Source organism: Neopelma chrysocephalum, unplaced genomic scaffold (genome assembly GCF_003984885.1).
Source record: "Neopelma chrysocephalum unplaced genomic scaffold, ASM398488v2 Primary Assembly neopelma1_59, whole genome shotgun sequence".
NCBI classification, from domain to species: domain Eukaryota; kingdom Metazoa; phylum Chordata; class Aves; order Passeriformes; family Pipridae; genus Neopelma; species Neopelma chrysocephalum.
The window spans coordinates 2,757,439-2,778,636 of record NW_020897714.1 but is presented as its reverse complement, the minus strand read 5'-3'; the positions used below and the strand labels follow the sequence as shown (position 1 = coordinate 2,778,636).

The 21,198-nt window shown below is 38.7% G+C and overlaps 1 protein-coding gene across 2 annotated transcripts in view; it reads right to left on the bottom strand.

Moving 5' to 3' along the window:
- LGR5 (leucine rich repeat containing G protein-coupled receptor 5) overlaps positions 1 to 20,944 on the bottom strand; it is an 89,800-nt gene extending 68,856 nt beyond the window's left edge. Inside the window, exon 1 of one of the 2 annotated variants that reach the window (XM_027680055.1) lies at positions 20,733 to 20,944. In XM_027680055.1, the coding sequence (XP_027535856.1) occupies positions 20,733 to 20,944 (212 nt within the window). The remainder of the gene's footprint in view (positions 1 to 20,732) is intronic. The other variant, XM_027680057.1, reaches the window with a different exon arrangement.
- Positions 20,945 to 21,198: the final 254 nt, after the last annotated feature.

Below are 21,198 nucleotides of genomic sequence, written 5' to 3'. Positions count from 1 at the left end.
AGCCTATGGAATTTGGTAAGATTATCTGAACGAGTACTGTCCACCTGGGTAAAGATGGTGTTCTGTGTGCTGGCATTCCATTATGTCTGCATATTAAGCATTTTACTGTGAAACTTAGTATCTTTCAAGACATCTTGATTTATACTTAAATAGAATGGCCAATGCCAAGGAGGAGTAACAGCTACCAGAAAACTTAGCCGAGGCATATTACACCATAGCAAGTGTGTCAGGCTAGCAGTCACACTTCAGGCCCACAGAACCACACAGTTCTTACCTAACAGAATCAGGAGAATGGGATATTCAGTAATTTGGCTTTGGCGATGGCTATAGAGTTTTTGATTTCCCTATGTGGTCTTAGAAACCCTCATCTTGAAGCCTTATGGAAGCAGCAGATCCAAACTTTAATTAACCACTGAATTATTCTAATGCAATTGTGGAATAAGATATTAAAAGGCCTTGGGAAATCAAACAGCATCCTTACAGAATGTCAGACATATTGTTTACATGAAATATGTTTTTTTCACAAAAGAGACCAGAAGCTAAATATACTAAAACTCAAGTGAAATTAATCTTCAGAAACATTTAGCTGGGTAACATTATAGATCACAGAGCACAAAGATATCCTAGCCCAAAAAAGCACCTTAATCAGGGCCTCTCTCCTATGGCACCATCCTATTTTCAATTAACAATGCTTTCAGATGAGCCGAAAAGGGGTACTTTGCTCCCACCATTACAATTTCTGCTATTCTTTTCTTTACCCTTTTCAAAAGCATGAAAGCATTGGATTGCTAATTACTTTTATCCAGCCTATAGGAAAATTAGTTTATCTTCCTGATCAAAGCAAATTAGGCAGATCATGGCTGATTAGAATGCAACAGTAAAATCTCCATACTTTCTATTCCACCCCCTTTTCTCTCAGAAATGGGGCCTGTGTCAAATATGTAGGTATTTCCCACGGCCAGTCTGGACTCGGTTTCCAACGGGCTCTGGGGCTGGGACAATGGTTCTTACACAGACACTGAAGTTCTTTAGTTCAGTCATTATGCAAGGAAAGAACTGGTAACCCCTTAGGTAGCATTTGATGAAACATCTAGATTTACATATTTCCCTAATTGCATTTTTTGAGTGTGAGTGAGATTTATCTGACCAGAGTTAAATGCCTCCTTTATTCTACTACCCAAAATACAAACCTATGCTCTCCAGGCAGAGTTGCACTTGGTTCGGATCCCAGCATTAAAACACTGGTTTTCACTACAGGGGGACAAAGCAATGTCTACCTTTATTTCTCAGAGCACGATCTAAAGAAGGCTTGACTAGTTGCTTCCAAGGTGGTTGTTGCATTACATTGCAAAACTGAATAGCACTACTCCTTCTAAGTAACTGCATTTTCTGTCACTCTAGTATTTTACCCTTCACTTTTTACCCTTCATAACTCATTTCCCTTCAGTTTGTGTTCTATGGCATTAATACATGAAAGCCAAGCTATACTGCTACTTTATAACCAATTACTATAAATTAACAGTAAATCTCACATTTAGCTCCATTTAAACATCACTATGCAGCTGCCCATTTGAAAATAAAATGGTTGCCTTCTTTCACTTCAGTGGACACAATACAAAACATCCATTGAGTTTTTCCTTTATTGCAGCTGCCAATGCCCAGCTGACTTTTAACAAACCAACCAAGCGGAATAACAATGCAGCTGCAACATTTTATGGTATTTCTGTTAGTTCTCTTTTGAGACTGAAGGTCATAATTAGGAATCAAAGAATACAACCCTGCCAGCTTTCTTTCACAAACTATACTCTGGCTACTGCAGTTTTCAGAAGGAAAATAAATCTAATAAAGGGACAAAAATGTTGTTTGTCACACCAGTAACGTGTATTTAAGATCCTTTGATCACAAGCTTTTCATGTAGTCTTGTCAGACAGGCTGAAAATATTTTTTCCTCTCTTTTCTCCTTTCTTTAGGCTTTTCTAAATACTGATTCTAATGTTGTCTGGAAAGGTGAAAAACCCGATAGTAACTGGAATGCTTTACAGGTTAAAATAGCTTTGCTGAGCAAGCCAGCTTTAAATCAAATCAAATAATAATTGCTCACTTTTTTGATTCAAGTGTAAGTTATTTTGAAATACAAATGATCTGTTCCTGTTATATAGAGTTTAATAATTCTGTGTCATTTAATATTTCAAGTGTTTAAATTTATGCAGCTGTTTTAGTATCAGTAGATCAATTGCTTTTTGGAATCTCATTTTAAACCACAAAAATGATGTTTTACAGGATGTTGCAAAATATCCGTAACATACATATTTTCACATGTGTACCATGCACTATATATTTAATAATTTACTTACACTTATTAACCATAATCATGTAAGATATATTCAAAGGTAACAGCATAAGTCACTACCTTTAATCCTTAGTCAAGTTAAGACCTTAAAATAGGTTTATAAAGTTAACACAACTGAGAATTAGTCAAGCTTGCTAGCTTACCCAGCAAGAGCTTTCACTGTTAATTGCACAAATCATGGCAAATTCCATTAATCCTGCCAGGGAACGGCAGAAAGAAGATCTGGTTGTTGATTTAATGATAATGAATTGAGCAGACTCTTAAGGCTACCTGCAGAGTTTGCTAAAGTATAAAACAAATAAAGTCAATTTTAATAAACACTTTTAATAAGAAGTATATATACGTTTTCTTTGCCTTAAATACTATGTTAGAGAAGCAAGGGTCTAAAATACAACTCTACTGACCTTGTTATATATTTAATATAGTTCCTTATAATGTCAAATATATACAGAAGGTGATTATAAAACATATCTGAGAGTTTCTATATTTGATGATGGAGAAATACAGAACAGCCTTCAAAATGCTAAAATACTGATCTTAGCAACAAAAAAATGTTCTGATGAGTGTTGCCATGCTGTATGTCTCATGTAAAGTGCAGTCTCTGGCTACTGAGGGAGACACACAATGAGATGATTCAGTTTTAAAGGTACATTTTCTTTTGTGCCCCAAATGTACCATTTCTCACATTCCTGAATTTTAGAAAAGTGAAACATCAAATTGGAAAATTGTTTTAGGTTTTTTAGAAACACAAACATGAACATGTCTACTTTTTTTTTGTAAAATGATAATATGAGATGATAACCTATTAATTGTGATTGCTTTATTTTTATCTGTTTTACTCACTGAACATTAGTTGTGAATGCAGAATTGGGCTTGATTTTCAAGCAGAGAATGGCAGCTGGGAGACAGAAGAGAATATTTCCTTTCTGCATATGAAATAAGGTAAAACCAGCAAATATATTTGAAATTGGCAGCTGTAATCACTTCTTACAATGCTTTTGTTCTGTTATTGTATCATAATAGTGCCACAGTATCTAAAAGGAATGAAGTTATTTTTGTATAAAGATGTCAATTATATACAAACAAGCCATACTGCTCTCCATAGGGTTAATAATCATCATTAGAGTAATGTTGTTAATAATTTAAGTTCTGCTCTGGATGATATATTTCATAGCTATTTCAGAGCAAGGTGGCACTTCCAAGTGTAAGCTCATATCTGATGAATCTTCTTTCACTCTCTTAAATGTGGTCTTGTGTAGTCTATAGGCTAAGGATATATACATCTGGGGTGAAGTTTGCCATTAGGCAGACAAAACATTTTACCTGTGGGTAATTTAATATGGAGTGAAAAGAATTCTTTTTTCTAATTTTGGAAAAGTTTTTTACTCAGTCATTATTTTGAAATTATGTGTATATAGACATATATATAAAATTTTGTGTATATACTTCATATTTATTAGACTTACAAATTCAAGAATTGTGACTTATAGAGGTATGTCTGGGTGAAAAATTTTCTCTCAGTTGATTACTAAATTGAACTACTGTAAATGCACTCAAATTCTCAAAGAATGTTTAGCTGCTCAGTTTCGCTGAATCCTAGATTCATCTGGAACACCTGAAAAAACTTATAATGTGTCTATTATAAACACTTCCAATGGAATTTTTACGAAATATTGTTTATCAACCACAGCAAATCAATCAAGGCAAAAGATTTTTGCTTATGAGCATAAGACTATAACTAAATCAAAGATAAGAAAACCCATCCCTTTGGTTTTCTGTAGAGTTTATTTTTACCTAGGAATCCGCAGTGGTGCAAGAGCACTTGAAAAGTTTTCCACTCCTTTCATTTGCTCACTAAACTCCCAATCAGTTGTCCCTGTCCCTTCAGCTGTGCTAGTTTGGCTGTTTCTGTGACTACATTCTAAAACAAAGCAGTGAATCTATATACATACTTTTCAACCAGAAATGTGTTTCTTTTTAAACAAACAGTTGACTCAGCACAGCTGAAAGAGACTGAGCCTAGAACAGGAGGGTGGGAACAACTGGCTCTAAGGGGAGGAAGACCAATATGAACATCTAAAACTGTCTGTTTGAGAGTGACTCTTAATATGGAAGCACATTTTTTCTGAGTTTCCTATTCTAATTCCAGTCTTCCAGAAAACTTTGAGCGCTATCATCTTCCAATTCTGTGAATTCAGAAACTTAACTGGCAAAGACAAGCTGCTCCTACACAGGGAATTCTGCTACAGAAAGCAAGTTATTCTCCCAGTGCCCTGCCCTGCTAAGCTAAATCGTCAACTGTGCTTGAGCCAAAACTACCAGGAGTCAGCACAGATGCTGACACATCAGAAGTTCACTTTTGGTGGTCTACTTTTCCTAAATTGTTTTTTCTTATAGATCTAGCAAGTCCTAAATCTGCATCCTTTCACAACTTGGGAGAAAAAGCCCATTTTGGTTTCTTATTCTTTTGTATGATGAAATTCTGTGGTTACGGAACCAGAAGTGGAAGTATATAGATAAAACATATCAGAAAATGAAGCATATAAATCAAGCTTTTCCTGCCCTCTTTCTCATCTTTTTCACTAAACCACTAATGTTGTAAGATTTCATGGCATACCCTCAAGTACTATCTCTGGACTGAACCCTACGTGTCCACCTCAACTTCATTCTGTTGTCCTTTCAGGCACAATAATGATAGCAAAGAATGGCTCTCAAAGGTGGCTTCTGCAATGGTGGCACTGATTTTTGATTACTTCATAATTTTTTTCACTTTGGGAAGTAAATAATTGAAAAAAAAAAAGAAAGAAATTGTGTTTACTGAACATTCCCTATTTAAGAACTCTAATTTAAAGGAATTGATAAAAACCTTACCATAAGAGCATACAACAAAAATTATTCTAAAAATAAATATTATAAGACTCAAATTTGCCAGAACCTCTTTCCCAGCCTGTATACAGGCACACACAATGTCTGTATGTATTGTACCGACTGCAACTTAGAAAAGAAGTAGTCTTCATCTTATCAGTTAATGTCTTAAAAAGTGAGGTGTATAATTCAGATTCAATAGCTAGAAGAAACTTAGGGAAAACCTCTTCCTAGGTCTGGAATAGTAATCTGAGAAGCTTGAAAAAGCTTTGTTTTCCTGTGTAAGGCATTAAAGATGATAAGGACAGAAGTCTTAAAAGTTGTATAGGTACTTAGCATTGCAGATGGCAAACACAGACATACAAGGAAGGACCAGGCACTGAGTGGAGGATACGGAAGTAATAGTCTCCACAGCTGATTGCATAATGTCATCCCTGTAACAGCACAATCTGTCTTTCCTTCCAAACACAAAACAGCTAGATCTGCAGATACTGAGAAAAAATACACTAATTTCTAGATCTTAACATATTTTACACTTAAAAGGCAGGACTTCATGAGTGTATGAGGTACTGCACTATACAGAAGCACTGCAGCTGAAATCACTAGCCAGAAGATGCACATATTTGCATTAGTCTGCATTTTTTTTATGTCTCCAGAAAACATAATATGTATAATAAATCCAATCATTTACTGGAGAGCTTTACTTAGAACTAGCAAAACTTGTAGTTATATTGTCATGTCTTTGGCATGTGAAACTTAAAAGCATAGATATGTGTTTTTTTTAAGATCCAAGAAAAGCTAATGACTTGAATTACTGAGGCAGTGGTGTATAGCAACCTCCTCAGAAGCCAGACAAAGGCATTTTACATTCTATGCTTGACAGTTCTCACTAGTTGAACAGTACCCAAGATATATGTAAGCTGACTGCTTTTCTAGGAAGCAGCTGTAGGCCTTTTCTACTTTCTTTCTGTGCTGTGTTGATGTCTTAAGTAACCTACAGAGGAAAACATTTTAAAATGGCAAAAGATACCTCTAGACACCCCTGCCCCTGAATTTTAGGAGCAGCATAAACTCTACTCCAGTATCCTTTACTGAATTCTTCTTACCTAGTAAGTAGTGCAGTCAACTGCATCACAAGCTTTGTGAAATACCGAAAAAGTAGCATGAGGGACAGAACTGGTATTCAAACTGCTAATCAATCTTTTCGTTTTAGTATCACTCAGACTTACGTATATACTTACACTGTATCATCTCAAACTTGTTTCTCTTATTAATTTATTCATGGAAAACTGCTGGTCTATTTCATGTCATAGGTCTGAAGATATTATTCCATGGTCTAATGTGCACTTTCATTTATCCAGTTTGAATTTTTATCCATCAATATCAAGTATCATGATAATACTCAAGATATTATGTTAATGCAATCTGTTCTCCAAGTGCACAATAATAACTTTTACCTTATTTATAATCTTCTGCCTTCAATAAATCTAACCATCATCTTGCCTACAAAACATTTAATTACGTATTTTTACAAAATCTGGCAGTCAGAGACAACCCCGTGAACAAGACTATTATGAAAAAGAAATAAATAAAAACAATATTGATAGGAAATAAATCTCTTGTTTTTACAAGAGCTGCATTATCTATTCTGGTGGATGATGACATAAAAAGAAAATAAATATCTTGAATATTATTGGGGTTTTTTCTCTAGATTTAAAACCCTGTGCCCCAAAATCAATCTCTGTTCACATTTCTTTTTTTATACTTGCCCAGACATAGAAAAATATTCAAAATCTGTCTTTATTTAACTAGAACTGAAAACATACTTATTACATCATACTCAAGAATTATATGAAGCAAAACTGTAGAATCATCATACGATGCAACTTCAAAGCCTCTATCTCGTACTGTAAATACTGAGAAATTTTGCCTCCTATTTTACCTTCATCAATAATTGTGCCATAGTGTATAAGGAAAAATTGACAGCATAGAGGAATACTAAGGTTAATGTCTAAACCTTCCAATAAATGTTAAATTACCAAATCTTTAAATTGCTAGAATTATTTCTGATAAACAACACCAGTTTACAGATAGAGAACAAACAGTAGGCTTATTTCATGTCTGATTTTGTTTTGCTGTTATAGCAAGACATGTATTTCATTTATCTTTAATACTAGTACTGTTACTACTGACTGAAAGAACATAATGCTTTGGCACTAAGGTATGTTTTTTTTCCCCTTGTGTCCTTCTGTTATAATTCTCCTGTGGCCGGGACATCCAACCATTTACCAAAATCATATTATTAAATGATTATTAAATGCTTACGTAAAATGCCTCCGTAAAATCCTAAACATCCACTGGTCAGATTACGTGACCAATACATCTGTTCTTGAACAGGCAGCAATCACAAGTATTGAGGCCATGCTACTGAGAACGCAACTGCGATGGGCAGGGTACGTCTCCAGGATGAAGGACCACCGCCTCCCTAAGATCCTATCCTGCTTTATGGTGAACTTGCCACCGGCTGCCACAAGAGAGGAGCTCCGAAGAAAAGATACAAGGACTCCCTGAAGCAACAACTCAGCCTCGGGCATATTGATCACCATAACTGGTCTACTCTGGCCTCCAATCGGGAGGCCTGGAGACAGATCATTTATAACGCTGCTGATGCTTTTGAGAAAGCATGCAGGATCACTCTTGAGGAGAAAAGACAACGCAGAAAGAATCGAGCCTTGCAGAATATACCATCTAAGGAGTCTTTCTGCTGTGTCTTTTGCAACTGGACTTGCCTTTCTCGTATTGGCCTTTGTAGCCACCAGCCCTCTTGCAAGAAAAGTGGGTAGAGCCCTTCCCAAATCTTCGTTCGCGAAGGCTAGCCATGATTCTTAAATGATTATTAAATGCTTACGTTGTCCCCACAAGTTCCTTAAAATGATCATCTCACTCCATGAGGATCAGCACGGCCAAGTCAGATATGGCAACACACTTTCTGAGCCCTTTCTAATAAAGAATGGTGTGAAACAAGGCTGTGTTCTCGCACCAACCCTATTCACAGTCTTTTTCAGCATGATGCTCCAAAGGGCCACGGCAGACCTTGAGGATCAGGATGGTATCTACGTTCGACATCACACTGATGGAAGCCTTTTCAACCTAAGGTGACTGAAGGCCCATACTAAGACCTTAAACCATCTTGTCCGGGAGCTGCTTTATGCTGATGACGCCGCCCTTGTGGCCCACACAGAAGCAGCTCTGCAGCGTTTAACATCCTGCTTTGCAGATGCTGCTGAGCTCTTTGGGCTGGAAGTCAGCTTAAAGAAGACAGAAGTTCTCCATCAACCTGCACCTCACAAAGTCCCCCCATCATCCCCACATCACCATCGGCCACTCAGAGCTCAAATCAGTCCAACAGTTTAACTACCTAGGTAGCCTCATCTCCTCGGACGGTAAGATTGACGGAGAGATAGACAACAGGTTAGAGAAGGCATACAGTGCCTTCAGAAAGCTTCATGAAAAGAGTCTGGCGAAATAAACACTTGAAGAAAAGTACAAAGATCAGTGTTTACAGAGCCATAGTGTTGTCTACTCTCTTATATGGATCTGAATCATGGGTCATCTACCGCCACCACCTGTGACTCCTAGAACGCTTCCATCAACGCTGCCTCCGTAAAATCCTAAACATCCACTGGTCAGATTATGTGACTAACACGTCTGTTCTAGAACAAGCAGCCGTCACAAGCATTGAGGCCATGTTGCTGAGAACACAGCTGCGCTGGGCAGGGCACGTCTCAAGGATGAAGGACCACCGCCTCCCTAAGATCCTGCTTTATGGTGAACTTACCACTGGCTGTCCCATGAGAGGAGCCCTGAAGAGAAGATACAAGGACTCCCTGAAACAACATCTCAGCCTTGGCCATATTGATCATCATAACTGGTCTACTCTGGCCTCCAATCGGGAGGTCTGGAGACACACTACCTTTAATGCTGCTCCTTCCTTTGAGAACGCACACAGGATCACTCTTGAGGAGAAAAGACAATGCAGAAAGAATCGTGCCTTGCGGAATATACCACTTAAGGAGTCTTTCTGCTGTGCCTTTTGCAACTGGACGTGCCTGTCTCGTATTGGCCTTTTTAGCCACCAGCGCGCTTGTAACAATCGTGGGTAGAGCCCTCCCCAAATCTTCGTTTGCGAAGCCTAGCCATGATTATGATGATTATTAAATGATGACACACAGATTTCTTATTGTCATTTGGTCATTATAGAACAACCACCTTAATACTGCTTTATAAAAGCTGTGAACTGAAGCCCTCCCTGCTAAGATAATCAAAACCACTAATGAATGTCACTAACTGTGACATACCAGGAGCTCAATTCACATCATTAAAAGTAGTTTCAGTTCTAGCTTCATTGGGAACCAAACTGGCTCATAATTAGTTTTCACAAAACCTTATCAGAAGAGATTAAACTAGCAGCACGTTGAGAGCATGCAGCACTTCCTTATATACTTCCCACACAGAGATATGACACTGCAAATGATAATATCCAGTGAATCTGGATATTAGAAATTCCTTGTGAAATCTGATGCTCTTATAGCACTACTCTATGGTCAGGAACACAAAGCTGCATTACTACAAGAGGCTCTATTCACGATTGATGACAAATGTAGAAAACAGACCACATCCGGCTTCAGGTTTACGGGATTCTTCACAGATGGACCAGGGACAGCCATTGAAGGCAAAACAACTGAGGCACCGATGCATACAGAAATGTGATTTTGATAACTATATTTGTATGATGGTTCTTTCTGTCTATGATAAATGGAATGAATGTATCACAGCACTCAAAAAAAAAAAGTGTTGCTCCTTTCAATGAATGCTATCAACAGCAAGCACAAAAAGACTGAAAACAAAAAAAAATTCCCTCCTTCCTCAAACCACTGGAAAATCTGTACACAACACAACACAACTCACCTGCCAGTCTATATCGTGATGCAATCACGGCAATAATGATGATCACTTGGCTGTATGATTAAAATTTTTTAGAAAAACAACCCTGACTTTTATTTATTCCAGAAGAACAGACACTATGCATGGTAATGACAGAAGCTTTTCTGTTGAGTAGGCACATTAAAACTGAAGCAAATGCTTAATTTTACTTATATTAATGCTTTTCCAAAATCTTCACATTTTTCAAATTCCGTTTATTTTACCAGTACCAATTCCACAAAATTAAGTTAGTTCCATTAGCATAAGCAGAGCAGAAACTATGTGAAGTCTTCCTTGGCATAACTCTATTGATTTACACACAGGGAATGACATGCAGAGATGGATCTATGTCGTGTGCGGGTGTCTTAGGTTGCTCAAAGAATTACTGGCAAAACCATCAGCAAAAGCAGGTTAAATATTAAAGTGAAAGTGCAACAAAGCTCACTGGGAAAGTTCACTCTACTACTTACTAGATGGTTTAAGCACACAAGAGAAAAACTGCACTGAAATCTAAAATCAACCAAAAACTATCTCCATGGAGATTGGGGATGAAAAAAGGATAAGGATAAAAATGAATAAAAGAGACCCTTCTGCTTAATCACAAGGTTTAAAGTGGACTCGCTTGCCAAACTTAGCCCTAGACTTGACCAACAGTTTAGGCCTAAAGATTTTAACCACACTTAAACTTAGCAGCATTTAATCAACAGCCTAATTTAAACACTTTAACAAAAGATTCTACAGAATTTACTATAAGCACAATAGTAACTCATTTATAGAGCAACCTTACAGATCTAAACTACTTAAGAATCTAAGAGAGAAACATTCACAGTACATTTGCTATAGCATATTCATACTCGCACATGCAAACACCTGAAGGAGTATGTACAAGGTACATACCTGTGAAAAATTCCCCTCTAATTCAGTGAGTACTCACATCGAATGTTTTCGCATCTTGTCTATGGGCAAAGGCTTGAGCCTCAAGGAGTGGGGGCATTGACCCAGGCTCTATTGGTGGTGTTTGGCAGTGATCCTCCAAGTACAGCAAACCTGAGAGTTATCTGGCTCTGAGAGGCATCCAACTCAGGGGGACATTGCTGGCTGCAGCCCCCTGCGGTCCAGGAGAGCTCCAAGGGACTCACTTAGGACAGCTGTTTATAGGGTTGCAAGAGAGTTGGCTTTAGTCACAGTAATTTTCCATCCTGGCCACAATTTGGGTTGGTAATGTTCTTTGAAAGTTCGACAACAAAAATGTTGTTCCACTTGGGTTGTTATTCAGGCAAGAAAAGTAAGTTTCCAAAGCTGTTCATTAAAGAACTGGAGTTTATTAGACAGAACTAGTTCCTGGGAGCAGACAGAGTTTCTGGTTAGCTGAAGAGGAGCTAGTCCAGGTGCTGTTTGTCAAGACTGAGGGGGGTTAACAAGCATTTCTGAGATGATAGTGCAGCCCCAGGAATGGGGGATGCACCACCACAATCTGGCACTGGTTCTTTTTCTGCCATTCCCTGTAATGATTTATCTTATATTTCCATCCAAATAACCTATGAAATATTTCTATAATACGCTTCCACATATATCTGTTTCAACACAATTTTTTTTCTATTCCAGATGAAAGGTTTTCCCCTTATAAATATTTAGTAAGTGTTTGTTTTATTCCAAAAACATGTACTTCAAGATTTCAAGAATGTGTTCAGCTATGTTCTGTACTGCCTCTGGCCTTCAGGCAGTTAGGATGTTCCAAGGTGCTTGCCCTGGTCTTTCTTTTCACATATTCTGTCTTGGCCAGAAGGAAATAAAGTTCTGGCACTTGGCAGTTCACACTACTCTACATATGTATAGGAAACAGATACAAGGCAGTGTGAAGCCTCTATATGCTGAGGAACGTACAGTCTTCCCAGATGCCATTCTCTGATCAAGAACTGTCACATTGTCCCTTTTCAGTGCTAGGTCTAAATAACACCACATGAACCCCTTTTCCAGCTACCAATTACTCTTCCACAGTGCCTCACGCTCAACTTTTAAAAACACTTAGCAGTAGTACTGCATACTGTTACTCTTCACCCCATCATAACTACATACTCAGATGTTAACTCCACGAGAGCCAGTTACTCACAAAGGTTTCTCATAATAACTGTACCCTACAAAGTCTTATTGCAGACACATGGCACAAATGTGAACTGTGATCTGCATTACTGCCACTTCTCCTGAGGGTTTAAAATTGGTTTATCTGCCTGATAAGAGCCACATTTCACTACTCTATGGCACTTTCACAGGCAGATTCCCAAACTACCTGCCATCTCTTTCTTCTCAATGGGCTTTTTGCTTCTCTGTTATCTTCCTGTAACTGTGTGTTCCTGTTGCAGTTTACAGTCAATATAGTGAGGCTCTATGCAGGGACACTCTAGGACTGGAATGTACTCCCTGAGACCTTTGTCAAGTCATAAAGCTGAACCTACATCTCTTTTGGCCTGCTTCCAAATCCTTGTCTTCGCACAACTGTAGCACAAGTGCAGGCAATACTTCCATATTGCACCAAGCACATGGATCCTGTATTTTCTCATCAGCAGGTCAGATATTGCTCTCAAATGCCTGCATAGACTTCACTTGTTCCAGTGAGTAAGAATCTTATATATCACAGAGGTTCAGCTCAAATAGACAGTCATGAGCAAATTGGAAAGGCAGACATATATCCTTATGAAGAGAAGAATATTCCTTGTGATTCCCCTGTTTTACCATGTCATACTCACAATTAGCACCTCATTAAGTGTTTTTAATCTACAGATCTCCAGCTTTTTTTCAGCCACTACTAAGTCAGTCAAATTCAGATGTATGTAGTTGTCAGCCTATATACAGTTGTCACATATATACAGTAAGACTAGAGAAAAGTTACATGATTTACTTGAATGTGTAAACTACTTCATTACTGTATCCAAGAACAGAACTGAAAGGTCTCTCTACCTGAATCCCAGATATGGCTAACTGATTGTAGTCCCTGTTCCCAGGAGCAGTTTCCACCCTTTACTTATGCTTCCAAAACAGCAACCTCTGTGAATCAGGGTGTTTAAAAAACTCTGATTTCTATGCCTTCATAAGGATGAATCCTGTTTCTGGACCCTGGACAACTCGGTCTGCCCCCCCCAAACATAAATGCAACCTCATCATATGCAAGACCAACAGGAGAAAGATTTAATTTCTGAGGTAGCCTCCACACCAAGCTGATTAAGGATCAAGCTCAAAGGCAAGTTACTCATCAAGGTGGTTCAGAACAGGTAACTTTCAATGATGAGTGAGAGCGAGCTTTGTCTTATTTTACTTGCTTCCCTTGCCAGCTATGACCTACTTCTCCCCTCAGGATACACAGAGACTCATTTACAAACTCAGCGAATGTCAAATCAGTGCAATTACACTTCCCTCACTGCTGACATCACCGCACATCTGTTCTCTCATTCACTTACACTAGCATTTTTATTATCACAGGATCCAGAAGACATGGTATAACTGGCATCAAAAGATGCCTATTGCAACAGAAAAGAGGGCTAGGAAAGTTCTATTTCTGTGTAATATCAGTGCTTTAACTATTCCATCCTCAAACAAAGCAAGCTGAAATGTTAGGTGAAGGAACTAACAGAAAAAAAAAGAAAATAGAGAAGTAGTATTACTTTCTACCTCCTACCTCCCCTTCATAAATATCAGTATCAAATTATTGTACACTTTTCATGTGGAAGTTCGTATGACACAAGCACCCAAAAAATTGTAAGATTTAAAGGGTTTATTCACAATCACTATAAAAATTAAGTCCCAACCCAGAAAATACTTCCGCATTACTTAATTAATGCTTAAGTTTAGTAATTTCACTAAGCACAATTACTTGCTCTCAATAAAAAGGAAAGCATTTAATTAAGTGTCATCAAAAGGGGGGAGAGATTTTGTGTGGAAGGAGTTATAGCTGCTTGTACTACTTTCGACTGATACTTTTTTTAAATTTGCCCAAAGTCTGTCTAAACACACACATCTCCATGCACACAGTAGCATACCACCTGTATATGAAGGACTACACTTTTACACTATAATGCAAAAAAGTTTTAACAATTTTTAATGAAAAATACGTCCTTCAAATTATTTCATTGCAACTACATAACAATACTGTTGAAAGACAGTGCATTCTAGATTAAGCTAAATATTCAAATCAATGTAAGATTTTGAGAATTTTTGAAAGAAATGGTCTTAGAAGATTTATGATATACATAATCATTTAGTCTGTGTAATGAGACAGTGGAGCAGAACAGCTTAATGAAACTATTACCCAAAAACGAGTTGATATTTGGGGAAGAGATAATTGTTTTAGAATTATTAAAGGACTTGATCTGACAGACATTTGCACATGTGATTTTAGTGGAACCATTCCTGACACTAAAGTATAGTATCTGGATAAGTATTTGCAGGACTGGAGCCAAATCATACAACTGGACCCAACTAAGAGCCCATTTGTTACCAATAAAATCCTAGTTTGTGAGTGGCTGATTATTATAATTATCATTGTTGGACACTTCAGATTAATTATTTTTTGTAGCAGTGTCCAGTCATGAAAATATAACTTGTCTTTTCATGGATTGACCTCATTGCTGTGGCCACAGTCCCCCAAATCCAAAGCTCATAGCTAAGAATTAGTAAAACACAGCAAAATAATAAAAATGAAAGGTGATACAGAAAGTGCTGTCTGAGCAAAGGTCTCATAAAATTGCACCAGTTCCTAGGGATCTGCATTGTGATCCCATTTCATTCCTGCTTAGTGTTCCAGGTATTGCTGGTGCCTAGCATAATACGAGTTGGCTGGGTTTTTTTTTCATCTAAATGGCAAAGACATTCCAGGACGGTATTTCTATTTGAGTGCTGCTGCTTTAATACTCGTTCTAAGGTCTCTAATTCAAAAATTACAACTTGTTGCCTATAGACTCTTAGAAAAAAAAGCGCTAGGACGAAATCAGGGGTACTATGAATTGCTGTCATATACAGTTGAAGCTGTGGACTGTCTTAGTTTTGTACATTTAAACCTCAATTCTAAGAGATAAAAGAGGGTAACACTCCTTTAACAAGTGACAGCAACATCATTTCAGGCCCTACCCCTCCCCAGCTACATATATTTCTTTTATAATTCTCCACTCATTAAATTTCTCACATCTGATCAGTAAAATTGTACAGACATTTGTCAGGTCTTCTCAGCAAACAGTGCAGATCATGTAGCATAAGGATTTGCCACATGAATTGCCAAACCTCTGAGGAGTAATCATGCTTTGATCACATCTTATTCTTTTTAAAGATGTTAAGGTATTTTCTTCTGACTGAAGTCTAAAGCTGTTTTGGTATGTCAAAACCACCAAATCATATTCTGCTCTCAATCAGTTTACTTGGAGTCAAAGGAATCACACTTTATTTACCATGATTTTTACTGGGAAAAGAATCAGATCTGCTGGACAGTTCAAGTAAGGAAGTCAAGGAAAATACCATAAATTGTATTAATCATGACCATTTAAATAGCCAACAGAGAATTAAGAAAGCAGTGCATGCAGATGAAATATTATCTTGGCCAACAAACAGAATAAAAGAAAGCAATCTGGACTACTGCAAAATTGGTAGCAGTTTTAAGCATTTGAAAGACAAATGACATCGAAGAAAAGACTGGGTTAACAAGGGAGCACTTTAGGAAAGTCTAATCTCCGCTGGCATGCTGACTGGGAAGGTCGGCCCAGTGCACCCGTTCTCAGCTGGAGTCAGGCTCCCTCTGCCTGGCCAATTGTCCTATGCACTTCAGATAGCAACCAAATTGAAGGTGCCTTCACTCTGCCAGCGCCTTATATTCTACCAGCTTAAAGACAGTTTCCTTTTCCTTGTCAATTTATGCAGCGTTTCTACAGAGTAAACGCTACAAAGGAGAAAGGTAGTGTTGTCAGACCTTTTTTTTTTCCTTTCTGAGCAGCAAAAGGCACTTTAGGAAGCAGTCTAAAGAGTTATTTTTAGCACTGCATGCATTCTCAAAAATGAAGAGTGAAATTCCTAAGTACGTTTTTAATCCAACTTTTTTCTCAAAGAAACTATCTTTGACTTGACACACTATGTTTTGAAATTTAAAGCAAACCTCTTGAAAACTGGTCAACATGAACTTCATATAGTTTACTACTTCAGTTTTCATTTACCTCTAATTTATCTACAGATACATTTTACCTTTAAAAGCATACTATAGCCATGAGTAGAGAGCAAATACTCGGTTTCCTTTTCAAAACAGAAATTTAGCACGAAATTCTAAATTCAGAACCTGGATTCACCCTCATCCTCAACCAGGACAAGACTCAAATTATTAACTGAAAATGCATGACAATCATTTAATTTAAGGCACAAAAACGACTTATAAAGTTTGTACCTATGTAAACAAGTACTTTCTAAAAAAGACACAAATATTTTATGAAATACCTAACTTCTAAATCTTGCCAAGGGATCTGGAAGGTGTAAGAGACTTTATAAATCTCATTTCTTCATAAGAAGATGTCTTGCTATTTGATCTCTTTAAGAGGTCATTCCCAAGATACCTTAGGTGAAGACACAAGACCTGAGTTTGACTGAGATCAGAATGACTAAAATGCTGCAAATTTATCCCAAAGGGTTGGTTTTAATTTTGACACAGAAATTTCTATCTTTCTGATTTCAGAAGCATCGTTAATTTTTGGGAACATACTTCTTAACCTTCAGAAAAGTAAGTAATTTTTTCTGTCAATTTCTTTATTTTTAATTTTTATGTTTAGTAGTCTTAAACACTTGCAGATACGCTACAGAGTGTGCTCTACAGGGCTATTTATCAACAAACAAAATATTATGGCAGTGAATGAAGCAGTAGGTCAAAACTTACTCAAGCACTAATATGTTAGGAACCTTATAATATGCACTGATTTCTTCTCCATAGGTTCTACTGTAATAATATTAATGTTATCAAAGTTTTGAAAAATAACTTTTCTTAGTAATTTTTATGAACAATTAAATATTATATGAACCATATTTCCCCAAGCATTACTATACATATTTATAATTTACTCAAATTTAAACTTTTAAAGTAAACTATAATGTAAAATGCAAATGCCGCAATATTTATACATGTATGCATGCATGTCTATGTCAACCTAAGACAGTAACATTATGCAAACATTCTGCTCATCATTGACGCATTTTGATCACAAACACAGCAACTGAATTGTTAAACAGCCCTGGTATTTATAATAAATTTAGTTTTCTGTGCTATCCAGGCCCTTAACAGAGAACTTCAAAATCTTTAAGACGTGTCTTCCATATTGTCATCACATGAGATACTTTTCATACTAAATAACCTTGAACAGGAGTTGTCAGATTTTACACGATTTTTAATGAGTAATTAAGTAGGATGAGCTTGTGGTTAAACAACAGAGTTAGGATAAGGCATTTTGTCTTTAATTACTGGCTTTGCAATAAACTTTAACTTTGAGCAAGTCCTTCTTTACCTCAGTTTTCCACATCACAGCAAATGGTAACAATACTTCACTAACTCATGGGTTTGGCTTCAGAATTCTTCTTTTCACTGTGTACTGATAGGAAAGCAACCTGTTTTTAATTTGAAACAGACTCAGTGCTGCCCTTCATCAGCACATGGAATTCTCATTTATGTCAACAGCAGTTGCATTAAATACAGTGAGCCTAAAAGTAAATTAATATACTTAGCCTAAAAGTAAATGAAAAAAAAAAGGAATGGAAAAAAAATCATGGTTTCTCCTTGCCTACTCTTAAAAAATCTAACAGTTTATGGCAGCAAACACAAAACCATAAATAAAAATATTTTTGACAGAAGGCAAGAATTGCAGCCTGGGATAAATGAGAATGGAGAAAAGTGTACCAGGTCCATCTGTAGAGTACATTTAGCTCTGCTGCAAGAGCACCATCATAAAAAAATGGTTGCACATGCAAAATTCACTCACCATAGTATATCATGCTCTGTACACATTTGTCTCAACATAAACCAAACTTTAATGGCCTCACTATTTCAACTTTTCACACAATTTCCACTGCACACCAAGAAAAATTCTACTTTCTTCTCCTATGCAAGTGTTCAGCTAAAATAAAAATGTCAGAAATTTAGGAACAAAACCCTTTAAAAGTTCAAAATTAATACAAGGTTGGTTTTGCTCAGATATGTCTACGATGCAAGAAGAGAATCTACTAGAGAAGTTTTTTTTTTTTTTTCTGGAGAGAGATTAAATGTGAATACGCAGTTTTAGACTTCTACTTTGACCTGAAGGAAAAATTGTCACAGCACAAAAAGACAATTCTGGGGTTTTTTGGGAAAAAAACCCCAAACAAACAGAAAAGAAAATAATCAAGGAGCAGCTAGTTGGTCACTGCCAAGCTCAGGGAGGCAAACATCCCTATAACAAGCAGGCACATTTTAAAATTTGCCATTGCTTAGCCATCTACAGATAATGAGACTTGACAGTTCTTTATGGAAGGCAAGCAGGAGCTACAATTCTCCATAATTAGGCAATAATTAATCAATCCAATGATAGCAGCCTTGTAAATTTGGAAAACAGCAAGTGTAGCTGCCTATGTTTATGAAGTGGTCTTTTATACTGTTATACTGCCTGTATGCAGTCTCGGTCATTTAAAGGTCTGCCTGTCCAAGTGATGTTTTTTCACTTCAGTGTGTCTGTTACTGAACAGCAAAGAATTCTTGACTGGAGAAAGACATTCCTTCTGAAGGACAGGAGAATTTAAAAATAAAAGTGCAGACTAGATCACAATCCTACCAAGAAGCAGATTACCAGAGGCATAAGAACCACAGCAGAAGACAGTAACAGTGGCATTTTGACATCATCATGCATATGCTCTCTTTTTCTTCATAAAATAGTCAAACAGTGAGTTCTCTCATGCTTTTCCGGCTTTAGCATTCTTCCAAGCAACAAAGAATTCAGGGCCTCTACTTCTTGACACAGGATATGTACATCTGAAGTCTGACTTTATACCTTCACCTTTTTGCTTATGGTTTTCCAAAGCACCAGAAAACATTGTATCTTATGCATACTCAAAATTCTGACCTGCTATTTTTTGAACCAATAGCAGACTTTGTATGTCTTTTAAAGGTTGTATCTTTACTATACATAGCCAAAGTTTTCCTCTACTTTAAGCAGTTGTTCAGTAATGCTGACTCCTGCCTCTTAACATTACTAATAGCTTCGACTGTGAAATGTTTATGAAAAAATAAACTAAAGCTGATCTTAAGACAAGTTGTAGAACAGTATTTACATGCATATTTAGAAAAGTCTTTCAGCTCCACATCCTCTTCATAAATTGATGCTACTTCCACTAAATCAAGCTTTCCCCTAACATACATATACTTACTACTTAGATTTTATTGGTTGCACTTAATTTCTACCTTGTGTATGTTGGCACGTTTGTACTTCTCTTAGCCATTTCTAATTTACTTTATTTTTTCAGATGCAACATATATTTTATGTCTTTTGAAGTGTGGTATTAACAGAGAAGCGAGTTCAGGATGATTTAGTACCCCAAACACACAATGCTGTGAAAGCATCTTCACAGTGACTATAGCAGCAAGCACGCCATCAGCATGTCAAAATAGAGATGGACAAACACATTTAGAAACAGGCATACTTTATGCTGAATATGAAGGATATTACATTAACAACCTCTTGGTCATGCAACCATCAACCGTTAAAAACTATAGAATCAGCAAGGAGGGCACTAAAGGAACACTTCCAATGCACCAACACTTTCAACACACGAAACCAAGAGAAGGTAAACGACGACCACTGAGCCAAAAATAAGGAAACAGAGAAAGTTTTACCAGTTTTGGGTGGTTTGGGATTTTTTTTGTGTTTGTGTTTTTTCTGTTAATACAAATTTTCTCCGTTCTCGCCGGCTCTGTCCCTACGCTGTAACTCAGAGCGCCTGAGATGCAGCGGAGTTTCCAAGCAGCCCGTGCCGATGGGGATGCCAAGCCAAGCGGGCACTGCGAGGCGCCGGGGGGCTCCGGCGGTGCGGGGTGCGCCGGCTCGGGACCGGATCGTGACACAGGCACCTGAGTCAGGACACAGACGCTCCAGTCCCCGAGCGCTGCCGCCTCCTGGGAGCGCGACTGATTTACTGCCTTTCCTCCACCCGAGGGGAGATCTGTTAACGATTAAATCAGCAGCGACCGCACATCAAAGCCTTGTCCCCGGAAGCAAAGGTGAAGATTAACGTCCCTGCGGATCGCACTGAGCTTCTGCTCTTGCAATCGCTTTTAACTACCCCCAAACAGCGCATCACACAGCGACCCTCCCGGCGATGGCCAGGCACCTATAAACGCTTTACAACCCGCCCGCTGATTAAATAGCGATTAGAAACGTATTTGAAGTTGGGTGTTCTCTGCGGGCAGCGGCACCACACCGACCCTGCAAGCCCCGTCAGCGCCAGTGTCGGCCCGAGCCCTCCCGCCGGTGCCCCCTCCCCGCCCGCCCGCACTCACAGGTAGGAGGTGAAGAGGCTGAGGTTGGCGGGCACGGCGGTGAGCCCGCGATCGGAGCAGTCGGCGCGGAGCAGTACGCCGTCCTGCTCGCAGCGGCACGGAGCGGGGCAGCCTCGCGGGCGCTGCCCGCCGCCCCGCGCCCCTCGCCGCAGCGCGGGCAGGCAGAGCAGGAGCAGAAGGAGGAAGGCGCGGGCAGCGCGAGACGTCGCCATGGGGCCCCGGGGGTACCTAGAGCCGCGGGGCGGCCGCTCTCATGCCCCGCGGCGCGGCGGGGGCGAAAGTCGGGCGCCCGTCTGGGCTCGGGGAGCTCCTGCGGCCGCCGCCGCCGCGCTGCTGTCTGTGGTAGCATCTCAGCTTACACGCTGCTTTAAAGCCCTGGAGCCGGCACCGCGCGCCCGCTGACGCCGCCCCAGCCTTGCCCGCCGCAGCGCGCCGGGCCCTGCCCGCGCCGCCGTGCGAGCGGGCG